The sequence below is a fragment of the Prionailurus viverrinus genome, chromosome A1 (genome assembly GCF_022837055.1).
Source record: "Prionailurus viverrinus isolate Anna chromosome A1, UM_Priviv_1.0, whole genome shotgun sequence".
Lineage (NCBI taxonomy): Eukaryota > Metazoa > Chordata > Mammalia > Carnivora > Felidae > Prionailurus > Prionailurus viverrinus.
In genome coordinates, this window is record NC_062561.1 from 100,710,680 (window position 1) to 100,737,644 (window position 26,965).

Genomic DNA, 26,965 nt, shown 5'->3' on the forward strand with positions numbered 1-26,965 from the left:
TGACAAACATAGTACTTCTTAAATTGGAGTTTTAAAATTGGAATCTAGCTTTCCCATGATCGGAACATAACTGAGGACCAACTCTGCTCACTGTAGTTTCTTAGTTACGTTTGGCTCACAGCAGATAGCAAAAGAGCATATAATCACTTCATGAAACTTCAGGGTGCAGCAATTAGAAACAGTTGTTAATATATTTTAATGCATAATTTGTCACTCACTATCGATTTATAAAGGACTTTCAAAAAAAATGTATCCTAAACTCCCACTTTGCTGTGTATGAAATGTAAGCTTTTCTCACTTAAACCTGGTCTAAATGGCTTTTTATTTGTACAAGTAAATTTTTTTTTCTCAATCTAACTTCAAAATAAATTCCAAAGAGGTTAGCATATCTAGTGGGAAAAAAACCTGATTACTCTGCACTTTGTTAATATATTATACATATGAAACAGTGAATGAACAAGTGAGTATTGTAGACTTTCTGGTCATTTATTTAACACATGTTTATTGAACATGTTTATTGAACTTACACTATACCATCACTATGTTAGGTGTTAAGACGTAATGTTGACTAAAACCAGACACTTGATCCTTATGGAATTTATAACCTACTGGGAAGAAGACACATTAGATTGTAATCGGATTACAAGTAAAATATTAAACTTAAAATAATGGTCATGATAAGTTCTAGTAGCACTCTTTAAGTGTTTATATAGGCGTATTTTGACCCACTTAAGAAAGCCAGAAAAGATTTTGCTGAGAAATGACAGTTGAGCCAAAATCAGAAGGATAAGAAAGAGTATGCCTACCAGAGGAAACAGCAAGTGTAAAGGCTTGGTAATAGGTGGGAGCATGGTGAGGACCAAGGAATAAAAGAAAGCCCATGTGCCATCCTAAGATAAATTGGAAACCACCGAAGAGAATAAAGTAAATGTCTGTCATCAGATTTCTGTGTTAAAAAAATGTATTCTAAGTTGTGGATAACTGATTGGAGAGAGGCAAGAATGGATGTAGAGAAACCAGTTAGCAGTAACTCAGCCAGGAGAGCTAGGAGGTCAAGATAGGGGAAAAAGCAGTACAGTTTGAGATATAATTAGGAGATAAAATTAACCCAACTTGGTAACAGATTCATTGTGAGGAATTTAGAAAAGAGAACTACTTATAATGAGCCCGGGGTTTATAATTGAACAAAAGGATTGTTCTTTTCCATGAAATATGAAACAACAAAAAGAATCCATTTGGGGGTGAAGAACATGAGTTTAAATGTAAGTTGTAGATGAGTTTAAGCATGCTTAAAAGGAACTGTCAAGTAGAGAGTTGAACACTTAGGTCTGGAGCTAAAAGAAATCTGAGCTGAAGGCAGAAATTATTGAGTTACCGTTGTTTAGTTAGCAAATTACAATAACGTAGGTAAGATCACTTAGGGCTAACAAGTATATTGTGAAAAGAAGAATTGGTTTAGGATTGTCCTTTGAACTTTATGACTGGTTTAAAGTGGATGAGCTTTCAAAGAAGACCAAGGTGGAGTGGCTAGAGATGATGGAGGAAACCCAGGAGAGTATTCTGTTATGGAAAGCAAGGGGAAAGTGTTCCAAGAAGGAGAAAGTGGTCAACAGTGTCAAATGCTTCTGAGACTTCAAGTGAAATGAAGCCTGAAACATTTCCGTTGGATTTGAGGGACTTTTAAAAATCATCGGTGTCTTTTGTGACAGCTCTTAGTGGAGTAATGGGGATGGAAATCCAACTGAAATTATGTGATATTCAGAAGTGGAGATAGGGAGTTTGAACCTGTCTGAAAGCTTGGCTCGGAGGCATTTGTAGAGAGAAGGTACTCCTAGTGATCTTCATAGTGAGGATGTTTTGTCTGTCTTGTCTCTAGTGAAAATGAGTCAAGCTTGAATAAAAATTAATAGAAACAAAACAATTAATGGAAACATCCATGTAAGAGATTGACAGAGTTAGAGTAAAGGGACAGTCTATAGTAAAGGTTCTAAGAAGGCAGAAAAGATGAGATCCAAAACACAACTAGAACATTACCATCAGATGCTGTGTAGGGGAATTTCTTACATTGTAACTTTATGAATAGAGGATAATTTACATTCATGGTGGTAGGTGGTAGAAAGATGATGGATCCCATCTGATGTTCGTCTTCTCTAGGAAATTGGAAAAGAGAGAGGAAGAGGAAGGTCTCTTCTTTTAGAGAGCAAAGGTTTAAAATAGTCATTGTGGAAGGAATTAGTCAAAAACGTAGGATACGAGTTAAGAGTATTGGGCCCATTTCAGTTTAGTTGTGATGAATTTAAAGTAGATAGAATGTATTTCCCAGCTATTGGGGCGCTGTGATAAAGAACTCAGGATATTGTTTTCATCCAGGATTAACAAGAGGGATTGCTAAAAGGAGGGATAGGGGAGTTTCAGGTATTCACAAGTGTTGATGATGCATATGACTTGAATAAAAGGAAAGTTTAAAAGAAGAAGACTAATCATATGAGAGAAAGTATAGGGGTCAGTGAACTGGTGGTTACAATGAAGTCAAAAATGGTTGTAGTGGTTAGACTTGAAAAAGGAAGTTAATAGACATTGTGGTCTTAGTGTGGAATATTTGAATTAATGGGTGCTGAAATAGAATAGTTTAGGTCATAAAGAGGAAATGAAGAAGTGAGGATATAATAATGGCTAGGTTGTAACATGGACATCTCCGTCACCTGGAATGGTGGAAAATGTTAGGGCGGAAATAAATTGTAAGTCGATTGCCAGTATTTTCAAGGAATAAGCAGGTGAGTTGTATTGAGGGTAAGAGAATAGCCAAATGCAAGAGCCTTGAAGAGACAGGATCATGTTGATATTGTTATTTCAGTAAGGAGAATTTGAGGGATTGTATGTGCCAGGCATTCTTTCAAGGCCCAGAAAGCATCATGTAAGTCCCACAAGGCCCCTGTCCTCTTGGGAGTGCCCAGAGCATTGAAAATGATGGCCACTTGGGGCGCCAGGGTGGCTCAGTCGGTTAAGCATCCGACTTCGGCCCAGGTCATGATCTCACCGTTCATGAGTTTGAGCCCCGCATCCTCTGTGCTGACAGCTCAGAGCCTGGAGCCTGCTTTGGATTCTGTGTCTCATTCTCTCTCTGCCCCTTCCCCACTTGTGCTCTGTTTCTCTCTCTCTTTCAAAAATAAATAAACGTTAAAATTAAAAAAAAAAAAAAAAAGATGGCCATGTGAATAAATAGAGACAGTTCACTGAAATAGATGCTGCCTACAAAGTTTACTAGGGATGCAAACGTCAGACGGGTTATCTCTATCTGAAGAAATCATTGGAAATTTTCTCAGGAAAGATTTTATCTGAACTGAATTTTATTTAGTTCTTAAAGTGGAGAAGGGAAGAAGGGCATTATAAGGAATGATATATGACTCCTAATAATGATAGACGAAATACAAACTCAGAATGATAGCATCGTGTTGTACTAAGTACTGTTATAACATGTAGTTCTTCATTATTAGAATATTTCCATTTCTTGGCTGATCTTTCTGTTGTTTCATTCTTAGAGTTCAACACTCCTCTCTAATAGGATGATTTAAAGCATCTGTCAGTGTGCGTGCGTGTGCGCATGCCCCTTGTGTTTTTCACATCTCTTTTAAAGTTATGCTTGAAATTTGTTACTGGAAACAAATGCAAGGGATGCTGCATAAATAAGGAAAATGTTACCACTTTCACACGTTTGTTTTTGGTAATATGAACACTCAGTAAATTAAATTCCTACCATTATAGGTGAAGCTCTGTTTTAAACCCAAGGGTACCAAGATGAATATGACGCTCTCCCATCTCAGGGAGCTCAAAACACAAGTGCAGTATTAAAATACTAATCACTGAGAATGCTGTGACTTTTTAAAAAATTGTAACTCATTTCTCTTAAGTCCTCAGACACATTTTTAGAATGTTGATTTATTGCTTCAGTGTTGATGGAACAAGTTGGATTTCATCTAACTGTAACTATGCTTAAAAATTCAGTTAGAGTGACTAGACTTAATCTCTAATATTAAGATTCAAAATAAAGTGTGTTTCTCCTTGAATGAAGAGAATACCTTTCTAATTTTGGTTTCATTCCTCAAAGGTTGTGAAGATGAGAAAAGACGTGAAGAGAATCCGAGTGCTGGTTATCCGAAAACTTGTCAGAAGCGTTGGCAGACTCAAGTCAAAAAAGTTAGTCATTTGAAGTCATGGTCCTATGACTAATGAAATGTCAGAAGTTGTTTTTATTCAGTATTTACAAAATCTGAGGGTGGGACCTGGAGGAATAATTAAGTATCTTACTCATGCAGCACTTTTTTTTATACGGAGAGGGGGTCTGAGTGGGATACAGTGTGCTATGTCAGCACATCCTCACGTGGTCTGGGCCACGTTTGTTTAAGATACATGATGAATTCTGCTGTTCTTGCAGAGCTCTCGTTTTGGAAGCCTTTGCAGAGTGAAAGTCCTTCAGAGTTACTTACGTGTTTTATGTTATTAGAAGTTATTTTAAGATGTTTGATGTCGTTTAATAAATCTGGTAATACCTTGAATCAGTAATAAAAATTTTATAGCACTTTATCCATTGAATTGCTACATAAGTTGAAATCTTTAGAACCTTGTGGAAGTCTTTATCAAAGCATTGTTTTCCATCAATTTTTTAATATTTTGAAACCTCATTGTCACTAATGTTAAAGTAAATGTGTTACTTGCAGTTTTTACTCATTAAGCATGAATAGTCTTCAGATATTTTGCTCCTGCTTAATTTCTTGTTCTTTCTATTATAAATAACCTTTTTCTCTGATATAATCAGGTATTTCTCTTTCTGTATTCCTTTAATTGCAGAGAATAAAATTTTGTTGAATAAAATTGTATCCAAACTTTAATGTTAGCTCATTAGCCTATGTTACGTTAAATGCAGTGTGCTGTTAATCATTTGATTAAAAAATATTATTTCGCCTTTCCTTTAAGGAGTTAAAAGGCATACTGTCTCTCAGTAGTAATAGTCATTAATATAATGCCAGATAATGCTTATAATTTGCCAAAAACTTGGGTTTGTTGATGGAATCGGGGTATGTGTTAGGCAGTGGATGTGCAGGCCAATGCAGGATAATAGTGCTTGTTATTTAAAGACTTTTTGTGCTCTTCTAGAAAAAATGAAGACTTATTATGATGTGAGTCTAAAATAAATGCTTTTCCTGGCTGTACATTTTCATGTAATTTTTTCAGGGGTACTGAAGATGCACTGTTAAAAAACCAGAGACGGGCACAACGACTGCTTGAAGAAATTCATGCAATGAAGGTCAGGCCTTGTGTGAGTGTGAATATACATGTGTGTTTCCATGTCTCCTCTCAGCCTGCTGTGTGTGTGTGTGTGTGTGTGTGTGTGTGTGTGTGTTGTTATTTGAATGTTATTGCTGTTTAAGACTTATTTTTATGGGTCTGTTTGCTGAAGAATGTAGCACATTTAGAAAATTGTATGTTTAAGCTTACATTTTTCCATGTTTTTTACTGAAGTTGTTAAAGCATTAGAATAATTTGCATCGAAACTCTGCCAAACTAAACTCATCTATGTTTAATAATGCCTCATGCCTAAGATTTTTATTTTTACCCAAACTACACACATCAAGTCCACGTTAAGTTCTAGACTTAAAGCGTTTATGCTGTTCGGTAATGCGGATGGTGATGTTGGTGGCTGACATCATGCTTTGCCTATTGCCAATTCAATAAATTTTTGTGTGGTGGTGTCAGCATTTTATTCAGCTCTGTAGTAACTTGAAATAAAATTAGTGTTGGACCAAAATGATCCGTATTTTTGTTTCTTTCAGCCAGACTCTTCACTAGCATAGTTTTTAGGTCTTCTCACTGCTCTTACTTTGTGGAAACTTTCATTTACCAAATGACATACTATTAAATGTCTGGGAGACTGTTTTATTGCAGAACTTAAAAACAACATTTGGTACCAGCAATTATCTTAATTGCAGGGTCATTTTGCATGTATGTTTGACTATTACGTTTTGGTATATCTTCCAAGTTTTGAGATAGATAAAAGAGCAAGAGATTTCTCTAACAGTATTCTAATTGAGTTAGGTCATCAAAGCTTCTCACCATTTTTTCCTTTTGAAGGGATTGTAAAGTGTTTTATAACAAAGTTATCACAGTTAATCTGACTAGAAATAAAGGTAGGACATGATTCTCCTTTAGTGTGAATTATGTTTTTTATGGGGTATTTGATTTATGTTCACAGGTTTACAAAAATCATGGAATTCATTTGATACATCTTTCCTTTCTCGTAGTTTTAATCCCCGTTTTATCAAGACATTTAGTCAAAATATTCTGTATGTGACTCCTAATTATTGTTTGTCTGACTATGGATTACACATCACGTAGGCCTTTCCATAGACCTTTTTTTTTTTTTTTTCTGTGAAATTCCTATGAGAAATAAAATCTTTGGAGATTTTTGTTTTGAGTGTAACACTGAGATAGGAAATTATGATTTATCCCTTTTTCTCTTTCACTTTCTCTTAACCAAGGTCCTTACTAAATTACATTCCTTACCTAAATTTTTCCCTGTAATTTCTTCCAAATAGTCATTTTTGCAGTCCTAGATTATTGAGATGCTTTGAACTACTGTATAACTGCTGATTTTATTTTACCCTGGAAAGGATGTTTTGTATACAGTAAGCCTATATGTGGTGTATGAAGTTTGAGATTAAAATATATTCATTAATTTTCCCTTCTGTAGGTCTCAATGATAAATGTAGTTTAGTTAATTAAAAAGAAAAGGCCTACTTGGTCTGCATGTGAAAGTTGTTTTCTGTTATTCTTAAACCTCATCAGCAATAGGAAATCAGGCCCAGTGATAATTCAAGTTTATAGGTTTACAAAATTGCTGTGTCATGACCTTGTGTGTTTGTTTGTTTTCCTAGATTATATAAGACCGCTATGGAATTGTTGGCTCATAGAAAGCTAAAAGTTATCACCTGTATGTTCTTTGTATTTGTAAAATTAATAGTGTATATATTCTTTGAATTCTTGGTTCTAGTGGTCTAGATTGGTTACTCTGACATCAACTTCTTTCATAATGCTGCTTAAAAACTGGATTACATTTAAATTTAAAAAACAGACTAAAAAGTGTACTAGAAAGACCGTATGCTTTCCTTACATTTGAAATGTTATTTCTCGCTCCGGATTCTTTTACACAATCAGTGTACTTTTCTAAAAGAAGCAAATCGTAGAGGACTTTGAAAATTGAAAGGTCATCTGTGATTTCTTAAGGAAATGTTCATCATCTACATGGGAGTATCAAAGAAATAGTTACAAAACAGAAAACTTACAGTCTCAATTAAATTTGGAGAAAAACCTCTACATAATTGTTTTCCCAGATGAATTTTTTCTTTAGCTCCTATACCACTACATTTTTATAGACTTGTTCATGACATATCGTCCTATACTTGCCTTCTATGATAATAGGGTATTTTGTTGCAAGCTGACTTCCTCAAGAAGAAAACCTGAGATATTTTTAGAAATGGGAGTTTGCGTTTTCTGGCCAAGGGAAAAAAAAAAAAAGGCCTGATCTTTATGTTACTTTAAAATCATAGGTTCTAATTTTATAGACTGTAATGTATGAATACCAGGTCTTTGCTGTCTTTGCTAATAGTATTCATACTTTTAAAACTTTGATGTAAGTACTGTCTTCTGAAACAGTTCCTTTTTCTTTGGAAGTTAAAGTAGCTTATTAACTTTTACAGATTCTTGTTAGCTAGCCAGAGATGGAGATAGTAAAATTAAGACCTAACCTGCAGCCAACCAAAATGCTCAAGGAATTCCTTCTTAAGTAATAAAGGTAATGACTGGCTTTTACTGAGCATTTAGTATGTGCCAGGTACGTATTGTGTATTTTATATTCATGATTTAATGAAGTTGACATGATTATTGTCTCAGTCTTACAATACAATACAATACAAATACAATATTGTCTCAGTCTTACAATACAAAACTGAGGCTTAGAGAAATTAAGCAGGTTGACCAAGGTCACACAGCTATTAGGGGATGGGCTTCATAACTATTTTGAAGTGAATGGAGGTAGCTACTTGATGGTGCTGCCTCAGTAAGATAAGAATTTCCTGAAATACATCTAGATTCTGCTCTCCCAGATGAGATAATATAATAAACATGGTAGCTGTCCTCTAGAGGATTAAGGCCCAAAGACATGCAACATGTTTTCCCTTTCCTTGATTCCTCCCAGCTAAATATGTTCAGTTACCTGTGTCTGCGTGTCTTTTCTTACTTGTTCCTCGCTGAGGCTGTTACTCTTCCCTGTGCCAAGTATTCCTGGACACTGAGAACTTGCACGTTCTAGGAGACCTTATCCGGCCTGCTGCCCTTACTTCTCTGTTTTAAAACTTCCTAATTTTGTTTCATCCCCTATTTTTTAATGTTCAGGGCTCTTACTCAAAGCAGCCTGTGAGCTGGCATCAGCTGTTAGGATCGCCTTGTCTCATGCTCCTTCATAGCCTGTTTCTAAGTGGTTGTCATTGTGGACCACCGATAGGAAAAATGGTGTAGATTATGATAATATTTATGTCATATCATTTGAATTTCACCGCAACTCTGTAAATTAGGCATATTCGTATTTCAAAAGACATGTTGAGAAGAGTTCTGGGCTACATACACCCACTCAATTGCAGGCTTATCATCATATATTTTCATGTGTTAAAATTTTGTGATATTTCTGGTTATATTTGCTTTTTAAAAATTGGTGGAGAAATCTCATATACTTAGGTTTTAAAGTTTTCTTCTGTGAACGCTTAAAAAGAAATTTTGCCATAGGATAAAAGATGCCTTATGTTTCCTGTAAGTATACTGTGTTAACTGTTTTTATCAAATCAATAGAACAGTTCACTTATTCTAACGTTTTAGTTTTTATTTAAATTCATCTTAGATCATAATTATTTTTGATGGTTTCATCTTTTACTTATAAGCCAGTACAAAGAATCAATCAGACACATATTAAAGATCTTACCAACCATCCAACTTTACTAATAGTTGCAAGGATATGTAGTCAGAAGGCACATATCTGGAACAAGGAGAGATATCTGGAACTCTGTGCGATTCCCCATGTCCGTCCTTTCTATGTCAGGCAGGCACTTTCTGGCCCAGAATAGATGAGGTCTTTAAATGAAGAGGTGTAGTTATTACCTCATAGCAGAGAGCATATAGATTTTGAAACTTGTCCCTTCTATTCCCCAGGGTTGTATAGTTTAAGTGATTTTCTCCAGTGGGCCATGCCTCATAAGTCTGTAGATTTTTGAGTTTGTTTACTGTAAACATCCTTAACAAAGGACATCCTACTAAGAGCATTCCTCATGTAAAGATTTTCCTCTTAACAAAAATCACTAATCTGTTTACCAGGAGGACCAGTTGACAGTATATAATTAGCAAGTACATCAAACTCCTTCACCTACTTTTCTTAGAGTTTCTTTCTGATAAAGTGAATGGATTCCAGGACAACTGCTTTAATTCTTCCCAGATTTGTAATAGTCTTTTGGCTTGCTTTGTTTGTGCTTCCCTCCACCTGTTTGGAGAATGTTTCAAACCTATAGAAAAATTGTGATTGTGCAGTATAATAAGAATAATGCTACATTGTGTCATATCCATGTTTATTGGTGTTGAGTTCTAATCATTTGGTTTGGATGTTGTCTCAATTTCTCCATTTTAAAGGCACCTTTTTCTGTTTGCAATTATTAAGTAAATTTGTGAAGTTACAAGTTTGAGACAATATGAATATCTTGTAATCTTTCACCCAGTGATAGATGTTCTGTGGCTGAATCAGTCAACGGTTTTTTATTGTTTCTGTTTCTCTGCTGAGATTTTTTTCTCTGATAAAATTGTAATTCACTGAGGAGAATTTTTACAAATATATGCAGGTATGTATCATTAAGGTTATTGATAATAGCCATTTTTGCCTCTGGAGAATGCAGGTGTTTCTGTTTTTTGGTTCTTCATATGAGGATTTTACCCTGGACATAATAGAGTTCAGATAGTAGAGATTCTGGGTTTGATTGGTTTTCTGCAAAGAGTGGTTGTATTAGCAGTTAATTTTTTTGGTTAGGCTTTATCCACAAACTTTGTTTCTTAGATAGCAGCTCCAGCCTCAGTTCAGGTCTTTTCTGCTTCAGTGACCTGCTTGAAACTGCCTCTTCCACATGTTCCTCTGCCACTGCTCTTGAACCCTAACCATGCAGACTACAGTTAGCCTTGGGCCGTACTCTGAAGAGTATACTTTGAAGAGAATGTATTTATTTGTAAAGCTTCCCATCTTTACGTTAGCTTAGTCAGCTTCCACTCCCTATCCGTATTTTTGCTTTCATTTACTCCCTATTACCTTTAGGCAGGGTTTTTTCTAGCATGTCCAAGCTTTATGGCTGTTGCTGGGGGAAGTGAGGAACAAGGGAGTTAACTGTATGATCTGTTAGTATCTTAGTCTCCTACCCAGAAATGAAGGTATCCAAAGCTGGAAGTCACTGTAACTAGCTAAGGAAAGAGACCTGAGCACTCCAAGACAATGTAGATTTACATCTTAGAGAGATGAGGAAGAATAAGTCAAAGAGACTGAGAAAGGATAGCCATGGGAGGAGAAAGAACCAAGAGAGTTTGGTATCTGGGAAACCAAAAGGCTCGTTCAAGAAGGAAGTGATCATCTAGGTATCTTTGTTAGCAGTGGTAGTGGTTGTGTTTTCAAAGTTAGCAGCATCATTTTCAGTGTGCAGACTCCATTATTTGATGATGATTATTGAGGAGTTTTTTAAGTTATAGTTCTTCTGCGGCCTAGCCTACTTTGCAGAACCATGCTGATCACAACAAAATGGGTTTTGTTCTTACTCCTGCGATCCTGAGTATGCCTTTCCTCCTCCCTGTCCCCATCCTGTTTTGTACCTATAAAAAGATGTCTGACGACTCTGAAGGCTGAATTTGTTTCAAAGCCCTGTTTTTCTTCAGTTCTGAAACCTAGAAGCTGCAGACATTGGTCCAAGCATGGAAGAGGTATAGTGTTTCTCTTTCTCATTTACTTCCCAGATTCTTTGAACATGTGTGCCTTATGATCTTTTATGGCTCCTGCGTCTACAACAATCCATACTGTGACTTGAAAGTAACTTTCATAAATCTGTACTTTTTATTAGGTTATTTTTCTGTAGTGCATTAAGGAAATCAAGTAATAAATGATTTCTTGAAACCTTTAGGTTAACTTTAAAGATCCCCAATAAAAACTCAGCATGGTATTCGTTCATAAAAGGGAGAGAAGTAACACTCTTCTCCAAAACAGTTTCACCATCCAGGCACCGATGAGAACAGTTCCACCTGCAGGACTGTTTAATTTTTCTCCTTTATTCCTACTTGTCCCATCATATTTTTGCTTCTTTTTCCCTTGTTTGCTTTTCTTTTTTACTGTAGCTCCTGGTAGTATCTGTTCTGATGGACACTTTATTGAATAGATAGCTCATAAAATAGGTGAATAGGGAGACTGAACAAAGTCAGATTCAGTGGCTCTTGCACTAAGGTAAATCTGAAAAGCACCTGTTGCTGGAGAGGACATCAGTCATGAACAAGCAGTCTTATCCTGCTGAGCTGAGTAGGTTTTTTCTTTCGATGCTTCTGTCTACTTTTTCGTTAGAACGTAGTAAGAGTTTTTCCACCCCTGTCCTTAGGCCAAAAGAAAAGAAAGTAAGGATAAATTGATAACTAAAAAATGGAGATCTAAGTTGTAAAGTTCAACTATAATTCATGTGATGAACTTGAACCTCTCTCTAGGCTTCCGTTTTGCAACCATCAAATGAAGAAGATCAAATGGATTAAGCTTTCAAAAAGTCATTTCTTGCTCCCACATTCTTTTCTTTTATATGAATTTGCTTACTTGCAACTTTTACTTTCCTGTCTCTTTCAGGCATGAGCAAGAGTGCCTTTATAGCTTCACACTGAGATAGTATTTAGATTTTGAAGTAGTGTAATAATTGGAATTTCTCTTTTAATTACAGAGCAGCTGTTGACATGTTTTGACATGTTGTCATGGTACTACTTACACCCCTTAGATACCTATTTTACTAAATCAGCAATTCCTTATTTTATATTTTTGGTAGAGTAAGGCCTTTCTAGACATTTACCCTTTTAACATCTAATTTTTTGTGATGGTAATAATTGTTTTAGATACAATCTTCCTTGTACTTTGGTATTTAAAAAGTGACATGTGGTGATTCTAATATTTATTATAGGGCTTTGTTTCTTCAGAAACTAACCCCAGACTGATAGTTTGTTCTCATTGGTCTTGAGGGGAAAGTTGTTTTTGTTTTTTGTTTTTTGTTTTTTTTCCACTTTCTATTCAGGACCCATCCCTCTTAATTTGCCATGTCCCTTTTGTCTCTTTTATTACTTATGCCTTTTTTCACCAATAGCTTCAAACTCTCCCTCTTTCTGTTTGTTCCTCAGCTAATAAACTTGTTTAGTCTGTGCCTGAACACCCATCATCCTCCTTTAACTGCCTCTCAGTATCTTCTTTTCCCCTTATTAGAATAACATCTTTGTTCCTACTAGTATAGCCACTGTGACCTTGACCTCCTCAGTTCACATTCCCCTGGTAGCCACTGAGTTTCGCTCCTCCCTGTTCCTCCCTTTCTTTGAGTAGCATTAACTCTTATCTGTATATTGGCGCTCCCCTTCAGTTCTTTCTTTTTTTTTTCCTAATTTTTTAAAATGTTTATTTTTACGAGAGAGAGAGAGAGAAAGAAAAGAAAGAGAGAGAGCGCGCACGCGCACAAGCAGGGGAACGGCAAAGAGAGAGGAAGACACAGAATCTGAAGCAGGCTCCAGGCTCTGAGCTGTTAGCACAGAGCCTGACAAGGGGCGGGAACCCATGAGCCATAAGACCATGTCCTGAGCAGAAGTCAGATGCTTAACGAACTGAGCCACCCAGATGCCCCTCCCCTTCAGTTCTTTCTTTAGCTTCTCACACGGCACCCTGTAACCCAGCTGCTTGCAAGTTGAACTATGATCACTATTCTGGACACTATAATCTCTCTTTAATGCAAATCTTTCATATAAGATATGCACGCTTATATTAGCTCCACTTAGGTATTTGTGCATGCACTTGAAATTCAACATTGTACATGACTCACAGAGCTAAGCTACAAAGGCCTTTTGTTAGGATTGTGGAGTTTCTTAAGAAGCCTAAGGGCAGGAATGCAGTTTCTTGCTGGGGACTATAGTCAGAATGTACAGAGCTCTTAGAAACTCAGCTGGTGGAGTGCCTGGGTGGCTCAGTCAGTTAAGCATCCGACTTCAGCTCAGGTCATGATCTTGTGGTTTGCGAATTGGAACCCTGCATCAGGCTTTGTGCTCACTGCTCAGAGCCTGGAGCCAGCTTTAGATTCTGTGTCACCCCTCTCTCTGCCCCTCCCATTGTCATGCTCTGTCTCTCAATAATGAATAAACATTAAAAAAAAAAAAAAAGAAACTCAGCTAGTTCTTACACATTTCCTTCTTGCCCCTTTTGCCTCCATTTTTTGCTCGTCTCTGCTTTTCCTCATTTTCCATCCCTTCACCCACTTGTCCCATTGTTCTCCCTCCCCTTCTCTCTGACTCTCCAGACAGCTTTCACTTGTACCATAGAGAAGAGATGGTGGATGACCAGATAGTCTAAAAGATGTCAGTATATGAATATTGACCCTAACGTTTTATGACTCACCATGACTCTCTTATTCAGGTATTCTCTTCTGTTCCTGATTTTGGTTTTGACACTGTTCATCTAGTTTCCTAAGCCAGAAATCTAGGAATCCTTTTGCATTCCCTTCTCCCTTAGTTACCTGCTGCTCCCAAATCTTGTCCTTTGTCAAATCTGTTGTCTCTTTTAAGTATGTAACCACTTTTAGCTTGGGCGCTTATTCTTTCTCACCTTGACTTCCTGCATCTGGTCTCACCTCCTTCAAATCACATTTTTCACTGTGATCAGTGACCTCTCTAAAATGCCGATGTGATCAGGAGTCTCCGGTGTGGCACACAAGGCCCTGTGTGATCTGAACTCTGGCTCTACTTCTCCTCTTCCTCTCACTTCCATGTACCCCATACTTCTTGTGCCAGCTCTGCCAAATCCCAGACGTATCAGTCTATTTCATGCCTCCTTGCTGTTGATCAGGTTTTTTATATATTCTCTGTCCTGAATAGACTTAATTCTCTTCTTTAACACCTAGTTCTTAGGTTCCTTGCTTTTGGAGACAGTCTCTCATACCACCACTCTGACCCCAGAATTATTCACCACCTCCTCCATACAGCCCCCTTACCTTGTATGTATTTCTTCTGTTGCATAGCAGTACATTCTCCTTTCATGCCATTCCTACTACTTAGACCTTAAGAAAATTAGTGGTTTAAGGCACCTAGCTGGCTCACTCAGTTAAGCATCTGACTCTTGATTTCTGCTCAGTTCATGATCTCACAGTTGGTGAGTTGGAGCCCCACGTCAGGCTCTGCACTGACAGCATGGAGCCTGCTTGGTATTCTCTCTCTCCCTCTCTCTGCTCCTCCCCCACTTGTGCATTCACACATTCTCTCTCTCAAAAATAAATAAACATTTAAAAAAATAACTATCAGTCCTTAAGGAAAAAAAGAAGAAAATTGGTGATTTTATTCAGTTCTCTCTGTTCCCACACCTACTAATGTGTGAGGTACATAGTGGATGTTGCCTAGCTAGCTGACTGAGTGAATTTTAAGCATATTTTTTTTTACTTTTATTGGCATTATTTAGAATGTCAGGGTTGCTCTCTGTCTTTGTAGACAAGTAGAACACTCACCCATTATTGAGAACAGTCTAAAATCGTAGAGTCGTTTTTAATGTTAAATATCAGCAACAGAAGATGAATAGGCTCTTCATTTTACAGTCACCTTAGCCATTGCCCTTGGACCATTTTCCATCTAATTTAATTTTTTTTAAGCCAAAATTTATATTGCTTCCAAGGCAGTGTAGGATGCCTTGTATACCCAACTTGTGGTATTTGAAATGATAAACAGGAAGTCATAGCGGTATTTTAAAAGATCAGTATATACCGCTTCCCTCACACTCATGGAACAGCGTTTAGAAACAGATCATGACATTGGAATTTCAGTTTGCTTCCTGGCATGTGGTTTCTGCAGCTTTAAGCCAGCTTTCTGAGTAAGTCATATTCCTGAAACCCTTAACAGTATTGCATTATTAAGCTGTGTTGATAGGAAGATAGTGTATCAAGTCTCTGGTGGCCTTAACAGATTTTATTTTTATCTTTTAAGTAAGAGTATTTGTGGGAAATAAAAGTGGTGCCCATCCTCACTTTGAACCTGCTTACTTCTGCTTGAAAACGGAGGATAAGTTAGAGGTTCTTGTTGGCAAAAGTGATGAATATGTGGTTATCATTTACTGAGTCACTCTACACACCTAATTTAAAAAAAACTGATTTTGGAATTGCTTCATTCGAGATCAGCCTAGTTCAAAGGCTCCTGAGTGGATAAACAGGATTTAGGGGTAGGAAGTAAAAAAGGAGTATCCCATGACCTTTTAAAAAATATTTCTTACTTTTGTATTGTTTTGATTTAATTTTTTAAGTTTTGTAATTCTGGAAATTTGAACTTACAACCTTGGCAGAACATTCTTACTAACTGTGAAAGTACCCAAAGCCCTTTTCAACTATTAATTTTAAAAATTTGGACAACCAATAGTACTATCATAATTCCAGTACGAAATAATGTGGTGTTTGAGAAAAGAGGCAAATATTACAACATACTTTGTTGGAAACACACAATGGAAGAGAACAGGCCCTAGAGAAAAGCAACAATAAGAAGAGTAAATAACGGGTCTTGCAAAATAGGATTTTCTTTTTTATTTAACTGAACGTCACCTGAAGTTTGGTTAAATGGAGACAAATCACATTCAAACGTTTACACTCCTAAACTTGAACACATCTCCAACTTTGCTAGATTTCTATCGCAGTGCAAACCTTGTATTCTTTTTGTTCTTTCCTACGTGTTAGAATAACTGGTATTAGGGTCTCGGCTCCTCAAAGAATTACTATTTTATGATCACAAGAGAAAATATTATTTTAGCTTTTTTTCTTGAATATGAAGAATTTTATTTTGTGTTCTCTACTTGCCACTAAATTATGTAAACTGTGTAGTCTTCTAAGAAATAACAGTAATTCTAAGGGGAGTGATTGTTTCAATTGAAAATGCTTCTTTAGAAATTACAATAAAAATATATAGTTTACTTACCCCCCTTTTTTATAAACACTGCCCAAACCCTTTATAGGGTGTTCCATTTTATATACCAGTGAGAAGGAGGAGAGGGAAATACTCACTTTTCTTTTTTTTTTTTTTTTTAATTTTTTTTTTCAACGTTTTTTATTTTATTTTTGGGACAGAGAGAGACAGAGCATGAACGGGGGAGGGGCAGAGAGAGAGGGAGACACAGAATCGGAAACAGGCTCCAGGCTCTGAGCCATCAGCCCAGAGCCCGACGCGGGGCTCGAACTCACGGACCGCGAGATCGTGACCTGGCTGAAGTCGGACGCTTAACCGACTGCGCCACCCAGGCGCCCCGGAAATATTCACTTTTCTAATTATTGATATCTGTTACAACTCTGTATTAAAATAGAACTTGTAGGTTTGGGTTTAGTTAACCAATAAAAATTATTCTTCTGTTCATCACAATGTAAGATAGCATCCCAGTTTATTAATGATCATTTACCTTAAGATCCATAAAATTTGTAAATTTTACAATAAATTCTGTATTACGTGCTCAGGTTAGTTAAATAAATTTTGATTGGGAACCTCCTACTGTGTATGTAGATGAATGGATTTCTTCTGTCAGGGGACCTACTGTTCTGTGGGAAACAAGCAATAAGCATAAGTGTCTGTTTAGGATACATACTCTTCCAGTATTGTAACCACAGAGTTGTAGAAGTCCAGAAAGGGATCCATTAATTTAATTACTTATAGGACTTAGGAAAGACCTTACTGAATGGGGGACACTGAGTTGCAGCTCTAAGAATAGATAGGATTCTGGTTTGGAAAAGACCATCTAGGTAAAGAGAGCACATTGAGTACAAAGCATACAGGCCTAAAAGTACATGGTGTGATTTGGGACGAGTATTCAGTTCTGTCTTTTATAGTATTTTGCCAGTTGAATTGCAGCTTTTTCTTTGTATGTCACCTTTTTTTGAGGATAAGGCCTTACCCAGTGCTAGTGCACTAATTGGCAAAAAGCAGACATTCAGCCAAAGACTTCTTGAGTGAATTAATGTCCTGGATGGAATATGGGGTGAATGGAGTCACAAACAGTTGAAGATAGTAATCACAATGGTAGATGAAGTTACTTTTTAAAGCTGTTTAGGAAACGTGGATGGCCAAAGGTTTTTAAGTAATCATATTTGTTTTCTGGCAAGACCAATCTGAAGGACCACAGAAGATTGACTTAGAGGGAAAAGACATTGAAGACTAGCTAACTAGACAGAAAGCAATGACTGACTTCATTTTTTCATGTACATTTACTTAACATGTCTTTACACAAGGTCTTATGCCATGTGATTCATTGTTCCTGCTCTGTAAAAATCTTAACCCTGTCAGAGAAAGGATCTGGGACACACAGTTCTAAAAACAGGCTGTAAGTTACAATGGGTTGTTTGAAATTTTTAAAAGAGCAAGAGATTGCTTTTAGCTAGAAGGTTTCCTGGGAAAGCTGACAGTTTAATACAAAATATTAATGTTACTTATTAAACAAATTGATTATTTCCTTAATATTCTTTAATTGAAGGATAGATAGCAGGATACAATGCAGCAACTTCATATCCCAGACTTACTTATTTCTAGCACAAGGAAGCTCACCTTGGGATGTAAGAGCACCGCTGCTCATAAGCAATGTATTAATAACGTTAGTTACTAGTTGTGGAGCGCCTACCCCGCTCCAGGAGGCACTTTGCTGCAGCCTACATGTAGTATCTCTCATCTTCACAGTATCTCTCCAAGGTTCCTCTTGAGCTCCTCCATTTTACTGATGTGGGAACCGGGGTTTAAGGGATAATTGCTCTGCTCAAAGTCACACACCCTTGATGAAACCAGAATTCAATCCAAATCTGTCAGAACTGGTAGTCCATGTGTTAACACTTTACTAACCTAACCCCCTAAAAGTATTAAGTATATAATTTTATCAAGAATAACTAGGTATGGTAGAGAAATGTGCTTGTGCATTATAGTTTGAATGATCAATGTTAATAGAAAAGGGAAAATAAAGATGAGATATCATCATTGACTCTTGGGGGAAAAAGTTTGGATCGATTCATAATTTGACCTAATTAGAGTAGTTGGGCCTTCCTAAGGATACAGAGTGCCTCAATATCTATAAAAGGTCTTGTGTGTGATTTTAACATTTAGAAATATTATCTGGAAGCTAAAGACCAAAATAATTCCCTTGAGACCGTGAATTAGTAATGATTCGGTTAAATGGGAAAAAAATTCCCATTTCTTGCCAAATTTGGTATTATAAAAACATTGAATGTAACTCGACTCCAGTATTAATTGGTATAGGCTTTTTAAACTGTTAACACATAATTAAGAAATGAATATGGATTTCATTATCATGTGCCCTTGAAAAAGATTACAGAAACTTGAGGAATCTAGGGAAAATACTGTGAAGGAATTTTATAATAAATAGTTTGACTTCATTGGGAGTTTGAAAGATTTTCCCTCATTCTTTTAAACACCACTCTTTTAATACATTCCTATATTCCTTCTAGCACATCTGTATATCTTAGTCATAACTCCGAAATTACAGGAAAATGCTGGCTCAATCACCTCATGTAATTTCCCTAACTAAGTCTTTTTGATGAATTCTCAAGGTGATTCACTGTTGGGGAGGGAAGAGGAGGGCGGAATGTGCTATAGACCTATGTAATTGTCCATTGAGTTTGAGGTTTTCTTTGTTTCTGGTTATGGTTGGGCAAGGAAAACTAGCAAACATATGTAGATGAAATATTTTCGGAGTAAAAAAGTGAATACAGTATGTTCATACCAAGCTGTAATTTTTTCCTCTTTTTCTTTGATGTACTGAGTAATAACACGTACTATCTATAAACCTCTCACTTTTATTGATTATTTTTGTTCTTAACACGTTATCCTGAGAAGACATAAAAATTAAGTGGTTCTAAGTATTTCATTTACTCCTTATAAATTGACCACGATATGTTCTTTTAAACAAAGGAAAAAGAGTAAACCTTTCTTCCCAGTGCCAGCCGTTTTGTTAGAAAAAAATCTCTACAACGAAAAAATCTGTCTCCTCGGACTTGTTAGAATGCAGAAGTGCTCTTGGTAGAATCTTCAGGTTGATGTAAATGCTGGACCTTATCTCTGACTATCGCTTTGGACATGTTAGAAGTGAGTAATTTTATGTGTTAGGAAGAGTTTAGATTTTTTTTCTTTTTGTCTTAAAAGATATATCCCATTTTGATTGCTTGGGTTAAACAAGCAATTTTGTCTTGTTTTCTAAAACGTATTTCTGCTGTGAGAGCTAGGAATAGGTAATGACAAGATGGTTGTGGAGTTTCATTTGGCTAAATTATTTGATACTTACTGTTAAGTAAATGCAAGTCTTAGAAATACTGAATTATATAAATTGTTTTAGCGCTTGCTCCCTGAGATTGTAGTTATTTTTATATCAGTAATTTTTTTTCCTATCTTGATGAAAATAATTTATAATAGAAAGATGTATGCAGTTTAATTTTGAGAATATGAAGATGTAATTTTAAACATGAAAGTCAACTTGGAACTGAAGTGAGACAGTACTATTTGTAGACATTTAGTAATTCTTTAACTGGCTGCCAGCAGAAAACCTGACACTAGTAAAATTTCCCAGTAGTAAGACTGATTTATTTTATTGTATCACTCTCCTGCTCAGGAGCCTAAATTAGCTTCCTCTGGACTCCCACACCAAGTCTAATTCCTCATAGGTATTAAAAGCTTTTTTGTCACCTGGCCTTTCTCATATTGAGCAGCTTTCTCTTTCATCTCTATTTCTGTCTGCATATAACAGTCACCATTATATTTCCCACATGTACTTGGTGCATTCCTGTTTTTATGACTCTCTAGCTCCGAAAAGGCAACAGTCATCACCACCTCACACACACTCTTAGAAAACTAGAGTGAATCATTGTCACAGCCTTCACCAACCTCACAAACAGTGGTTTGGTTGGGGGAGGCAGGGGATAAATGCATGAAGATTCATGCCTGGGGAAATAATATCATAATGGATGGGAAATATGTACAATTTGAGAACAGTCCCACAGCCATTTGTATCTTTCTATTGTTCCCACCATTGAGAAGTACAGTCCTAACCAGAAGTTGCCCTGCTTAACTTCATCTTCATGCACAAAAGTACTTAGCTAAGGAGTTTTTAACAGTGTGGTACATTGTATCTTCCTTTGTGTTATCAGTTCAGGTCATTTGCACGTTACTTTGAAAATTAAATTCTCTTTTTGGTTGGCTTTTATTAAAAAAAAATTTTTTTTTAACATTTATTCATTTTTGAGAGACAGAGAGAGACAGAGTGTGAGTCAAGGAGGAGCAGAGAGAGAGGGAGACACAGAACCCAAAGCAGGCCCCAGGCTCTGAGCTGTCAGCACAGAGCCCAACGTGGGGCTCAAACTCACGGACCGCGAGATCGTGCCCTGAGCCGAAGTCAGACACTCAACTAACTGAGCCACCCAGGCGCCCCTATTTTTTTTAATTGAAGTATAGTTGACATACAACATTCTGTTCGTTTCAGGTATACAACATAGAGATTCAACATTTGTACACATTATAAAATGATCACTGTGGTAAATCTAGTTATTTTTTTGTCATCACACAAACTTATTACAAGTTTATTGACTATATTTCCTATGTTATACTTTTCTTCCTTGTGACTTCCTTATTGTATAACAGAAAGTCATAGCTCTTAGTCTCCCTCGCCTATTTCACCCATCCTTCCACTACTCCCCTCCCCTGTGGCAACCAGCAGCTTATTCTCAGGATTGATGATTCTATTTCTGTTTTGCATGTTTATTTAGCAGGTTTTTTAGATTCCACATATAAGTGAAGTCATATGGTATTTGTCCTTCTTGGTCTGACTTATTTCACGTAGCATGATACCATGTAGGTCCATCCATGTTGTCTCATACACATCACGTCTCCTTTATCCATTTGTCCATCAGTAGATACCTAGGTTGCTTCCATATCTGGTTATTGTAAATGATACTGCAGTGAACTTAGGGTGCATGTGACTTTTCAAATTAGTGTTTTCATTTTCTGAGCAAAATTGCTAGAAGTGGAATTGCTGGATCATGTGGTAGTTCTATTTTTAATTTTTTTTTTTTTTTTTTTTGAGGATGCTGTTTTCCACAGTGGCTGCACCAGTTTCCATTTTCACCAAGAGTACATGAAGGTTTCCTTCTCTTCATATCCTCATCAACACTTGTTATTTTATTTATTTATGTATTTATTTATTTATTTATTTTTCTTGATAATAGCTAATCTGACAGGTATGGTGTAGTATCTCATTGTAGTTTGTCATTTCCCTGATGGTTAATGATTTTGAGCATCTTTTTAATGTACCTATTGGCCATCTATAGGTCTTCTTTGGAAAAAAACATCTATTCAGGTCCTCCACCTGCTTTTAAATTAGAGGATTGATTTTTTTTTTTAATATTGAGTTTTAGGAGTTCTTTATAGTTTGCATTTTAAACCCTTATCATATATGTCATTTGTGAGTGTCTTCTTCCATTTTGTAGGTTGCCTTTTTGTTTTGTTAATGATTTCCCTTGCTAAGCAAAAGCTTTTTGGTTTGCTGTAGTCCTTGTTTCTTTATCTTTGCTTTTGTTTTTCTGGCCTATAGGCTGATCCCAAAAAATATTGGTAAAACCATTGTCCAAGAGCTTACTGCCTATGTTTTATTCTAGGGTTTGAGGTCTTAACATTTAGGACTTGAATAGATTTTGAGTTTTTGTTTTGTTTTGTTTTGTTTATGGTGGAAGGAAATGGTCCATTTTCATTCTTTTGCATGTAGCTACCCAATTTTCCCAGCATTTATGGAAGAGACTGCCTCTTTCCCATTGTACATTCTTGTGTACTTTGTTATAGTTAATTGACCGTACAGCATGGGTTTATTTCTGGGCTCTCTATTCTTTTTCCATTGATTAAGTGTTTTTTGTGCCAGAACCATACTATTTTGATTACTATAGCTTTGTAGTATTGTTTGACATCTGGAAGTGTGATACCTCCTGCTTTTTGTTTTTACTCAAGATTGCTTTGGCTACTTGGGGTCTTTTGTGGTTCCATGCAAATTTTAGAAATATTTGTTTTAGTTCTCTGAAATATGCGATTGGTATTTGGATAAGGATTACATGGAATCAGTGAATTGCTTTGGGTAGTATAGACATTTTAACAGTATTAATTCTTCCAGTCATGAGCATGGTATAACTTTCCTTTCATTTGTGCCATCTTCCATTTTTTTCATCAGTGTCTTACAGTTTTCAGAGAAGGTCTTTCATCTCTTTGGTTGAATTTAATCTTAGATATTTTACTCTTTTGGTGTAATTGGGATTGTTTTGTTAGTTTTTCTTTCTGACAGCTTGTTATTAGTGTGTAGAAATGCAACAGACTTTTTATACGGGCCTACCTCATTTTATTGTGCTTCACTTTATTGCATTTCACAGATACTGCATCTTTTACTAATTGAAGGTTTGTGGTAACCCTGTGTTGAGCAAGCTTATTGGCACCATTTTCCAATAGCATTTTCTCACTTCACATCTCTGTGCCACATGTTGATAATTTTTGCAATATTTCAAACTTTTTCATTATTATATTTGTTATGGTGATCTGTGTTCAGTGAATATGACTTGCTGAAAGCTCAGATAATGGTTAGCATTTTTTAGCAACTTTTTTTTTAAATTAAGGAATGTACATTGTATTTTAGACATAATACTATTAGACACTTAATAGATCATTTGATTCCTTTTATTGTGATATTAAATGTGATAGCATTTTTTAGCAACATTTTTTTTAAATTAAGGAATGTACATTGTATTTTAGACATAATACTATTAGACACTTAATAGATCATTTGATTCCCTTTATTGTGATATTAATTCAGTTGTCTAGAACCAGACCCACAATATCTCCAAGGTATGCCCATATTGATTATTGTATTCTACAACTTTACTGATTTCATTCAGTAGCATTATTTATATCAGACAAAATAGATTTTAAAACAAAGACTGTAAGAAGAGAAAAAAGGGTATTACCAAATGATGAAGGGATTAACCCAACAAGAAGATAGAACACTTATAAATATTTATGCACCCAACATAGGAGCACCTAAATATATAAAGCAAATATTAACAGACACAAAGGGGGAATTCAACATTGACAATAATAAGATAATAGTAGGGGACTTTAATAACCCACTTACATCAATGAATAAATCATCCAGATGGAAAATTAATAAGGAAACATTGGCCTAGAATGACACATTAGACCAGATGGACTTAATAGATAAATCAGAACATTCCATCCAAAAACAGAGTTCACATTCTTCACAAGTGCACATTGAACATTCTTTAGTACAGATCGTATGTTAGGCCACAAAGCAAGTCTCAGTTAATTCAAGAAAAATCTTATCAAGCATCTTTTTCAACCACAGTAGTATGAAAGTAGAAATCAAATACAAGAAGAAAACTGGAGAAAACGCAAATGTATAGAGACTAAACAACATGCTACTAAACAAGTGGGTCAGCCAAGAAGCCAAAGAGGAAATCAAAATACACCTTCAGACAAATGAAAATAGAAACACAATGCTCCAAAATCTATAGGATGCAAGAAAAGCAGTTCTGAGAGGGAAGTTTATAGCAATACAGGCCTACCTCAAGAAACAGGAAAATCTCAAAACAAGCTAACCTTACACTTAAAGTACCTAGAGAAAGAACAAAGCCTAGAAGTTAGTCGAAGGAAGGAAATAATAAGGATCAGAGTGGAAGTAAACAAAATAGAGACTTAAAAAAAAAAAAACACACAGTAGAAAAGATTAAAGAAACTAAGAGGTGTTTCTTTGTTTTGTTTTGTTTTTTTAATGTTTGCTTATTTTTGAGTGAGAGGCAGAGTGCACATGGGGGAGGAGCAGAGAGAGGGAGGGATACAGAATCTGAAGCAGGCTCCAGGGTCAGAGCTGTCAGCACAGACCCTGACACCGGCCTCACACTCCTGAACCACAAGATCATGATATGAGCCAAAGTCTAATGCTTAACCAGCTGAGCCACCCAGGCACCCCAAGAAGTGTTTTCCTTCAAAAGATAAACAAAATGGGTAAGTCGTTACAAAGAGTCCTCAAAAAAAAGGGACAGCCCCCAATAAATAAAATCGAAAATCAAAGAGAAGAAGTTACAGCACATAGCACAGAAATACAAAGATCGTAAGACTGTTTTGAATAATTCCGTGCCAACAAATTAGATAACGTATAGGAAATGGATAGATTCCTAGAAACCTACAATCTTCCAACACTGAATCAGGAAGATACTTAATATCTGAACAGACCAGTTGGTAGTAATGAATCAGTTATCAAAAAACCCCCTACAAACAAAAGTCCTGGAACAGATGGCTTCACAATTCTAAACATTTAAAGAAGAGTTAATTCCTTTTTTCCTCAAACTATTCTAAACAATTGAAGAGAAAGGAACTTTTCCAAAGTCATTCTACAAGTCCAGCATTACCCTGATACCTAGACCAGACAAAGACACTACAAAAAAAAAACACACAAACTTAACAGGACAGTGTCCCTGATGAACAGAGATGCAAAAATCCTCAATTCAAAATATTAGGAAACTAAATTCAACAGTACAGTGAAAGGATCATACATCATGGTCAAGTGGGATTTATTCAGAGGACGAAAGGGTGGTTCAGTATCTGTAAACCATTCAGCATGATACACTACATAAGTAAAATGAAGAATAAAGATTATGGTTATCTCAAGAGATACAGAAAAAGCATTTGACAAATTCAGCATCCCCTTATGATAAAAACTCTCAGTGAAGAGGGTAAAGAGGAAACGTTCTTGAACATAATGAAGGCCATGTGTGACAAATCCACAGCCAACACACCCAGTGATGAAAGTTTGAAACCTTTTCCTGTAAAATCAGGAACACAACAAGGATGCCCACATTCACCACTTTTATTAAACAATACTGGAAGTCCTAGCCATGACAGACGAGAAAAAGAAAAGAAGGGCCTCCAAATGGGAAAGGAAAAAATAAAACTCTCATTGTTTATTGTTGTCTTATACTACACATGGAAAACGTTGAAGTCCCCAATCTTTGTTTTAAAGTCTGTTTTATCTCATACAAGTTTTGTTCCCCCAGCTTTCTTTTCATTTCTGTTTGTGTAGATTATCTTTTTCCATCCCTTCACTCAGAAGTGAGTCTCTCCTAGGCAGCTTATAGGTAGGTGTTATTTTTTTCTTTAACCATTTATTCATCCTCTGTCTTTTGATTGGAGCATTTAGTCTGTTTACATGTAAAATAATTATTGGTAGGAAAATAAATAAATAAAGTAATTATTAATAGGTATGTACTAACAATAATATTGTATTTGGTTGTCTTCACACAGTGCCTGATATTCTGCACAATAGAAAACTCAGTAATATGTTTAAATATTCATATGCATATCTGTTATAAATAGGTTTTTAAAGAGGCTATAGCAAAGAACATTAAATTTTCTTTTTTTTTTTTCAGTTTTTATTTATTTATTTTGAGAGACCACATGAGTGGGGAGGGCAGAGAGAGAGAGACAGAGAGACAGAGAGAATATTCCAGGCAGGCTCTACATAGCCAGCACAGAGCCCAGCATGGGGCTCAAACTCACTGTGAGATCATGACCTGAGCTGAAATCAAGAGTTGGAGGACTAACATACTGAGTCACCCAGGCACCCCAAACCATTAAATTTTTCTAATCAGAGTGAAGATAAGTCTTTATCAAAGTTGTTTGTGAATTTTCTAGTTTCCTGTTTTTTATCCTTTATCTAACGTTAATGCTTTAGACTTTGTTGTTAGTTAATTTTTCATTTCAGGTTTAAGAATTTGAATTTCAAAATAAATTTGGCAATGTGTTCATAACTTTTAAGATGTGGAAAAATATAATTTAAAAAAACAACAATTAAAGCCATTTATGTCATTTCCTGAAATGTTTAACAAGTTGGATTGATACGTTTTTGTACTCTCATCTGTGTGTTTCATCTTAAAACTGGAAATATTTCCTATATGACTGCTGTGGGGATTAAATAAAATATGCAACATCAGTCTTCCTATCATAGTACTCTTTTAATATTTTTTTAAGATTTTTAAAAAATTTTTTTTAATATATGAAATTTATTGTCAAATTGGTTTCCATCAACACCCAGTGCTCATCCCAAAAGATGCTGTCTTCAATACCCATCACCTACCCTCCCCTCCCTCCCACCCCCATCAACCCTCAGTTTGTTCTCAGTTTTTAAGAGTCTCTTATGCTTTGTAAGATTTTGAATCTGTAGTTTTTTACTCTATATAAATGACAACGAAATGTTTAAATTTTAAAAACTTGTTTTTTGTAGAGAGAGAAAGACAGCATGAGTTGGGGAGAGGGACAGAGGGACAGGTGGGAGAGAGATGTACAACACGGAGACCAATGTGGGGCTCAGTCTCATAATCCCGGGATCATGACTTGAGCCAAAATCAAGAGTCGGATGCTCAACCGCCTGAGCCTGAGCCACCCACGCGCCCTTAGAGAAAATATTTAAGATAGCTGTTGCCTTTAATAGCCTTTTGTAAAGTTATGCTAAAACTATTCAGTGACAGTGTTCTTGAACGGAGATCTCTTAGAAATCCACTATACTACACAGTCC

At 36.1% G+C, this 26,965-nt stretch overlaps 1 protein-coding gene across 2 annotated transcripts in view; it reads left to right on the forward strand.

Moving 5' to 3' along the window:
• The window catches only part of SRFBP1 (serum response factor binding protein 1), a 67,622-nt gene that overhangs the window by 6,311 nt on the left and 34,346 nt on the right, over positions 1-26,965 (forward strand). For both annotated transcript variants that reach the window (XM_047863901.1, XM_047863909.1), the window contains exons 2-3: positions 4,106-4,194; positions 5,230-5,302. In XM_047863901.1, coding sequence (XP_047719857.1) covers positions 4,106-4,194; positions 5,230-5,302 — 162 coding nt within the window. The remainder of the gene's footprint in view (positions 1-4,105; positions 4,195-5,229; positions 5,303-26,965) is intronic.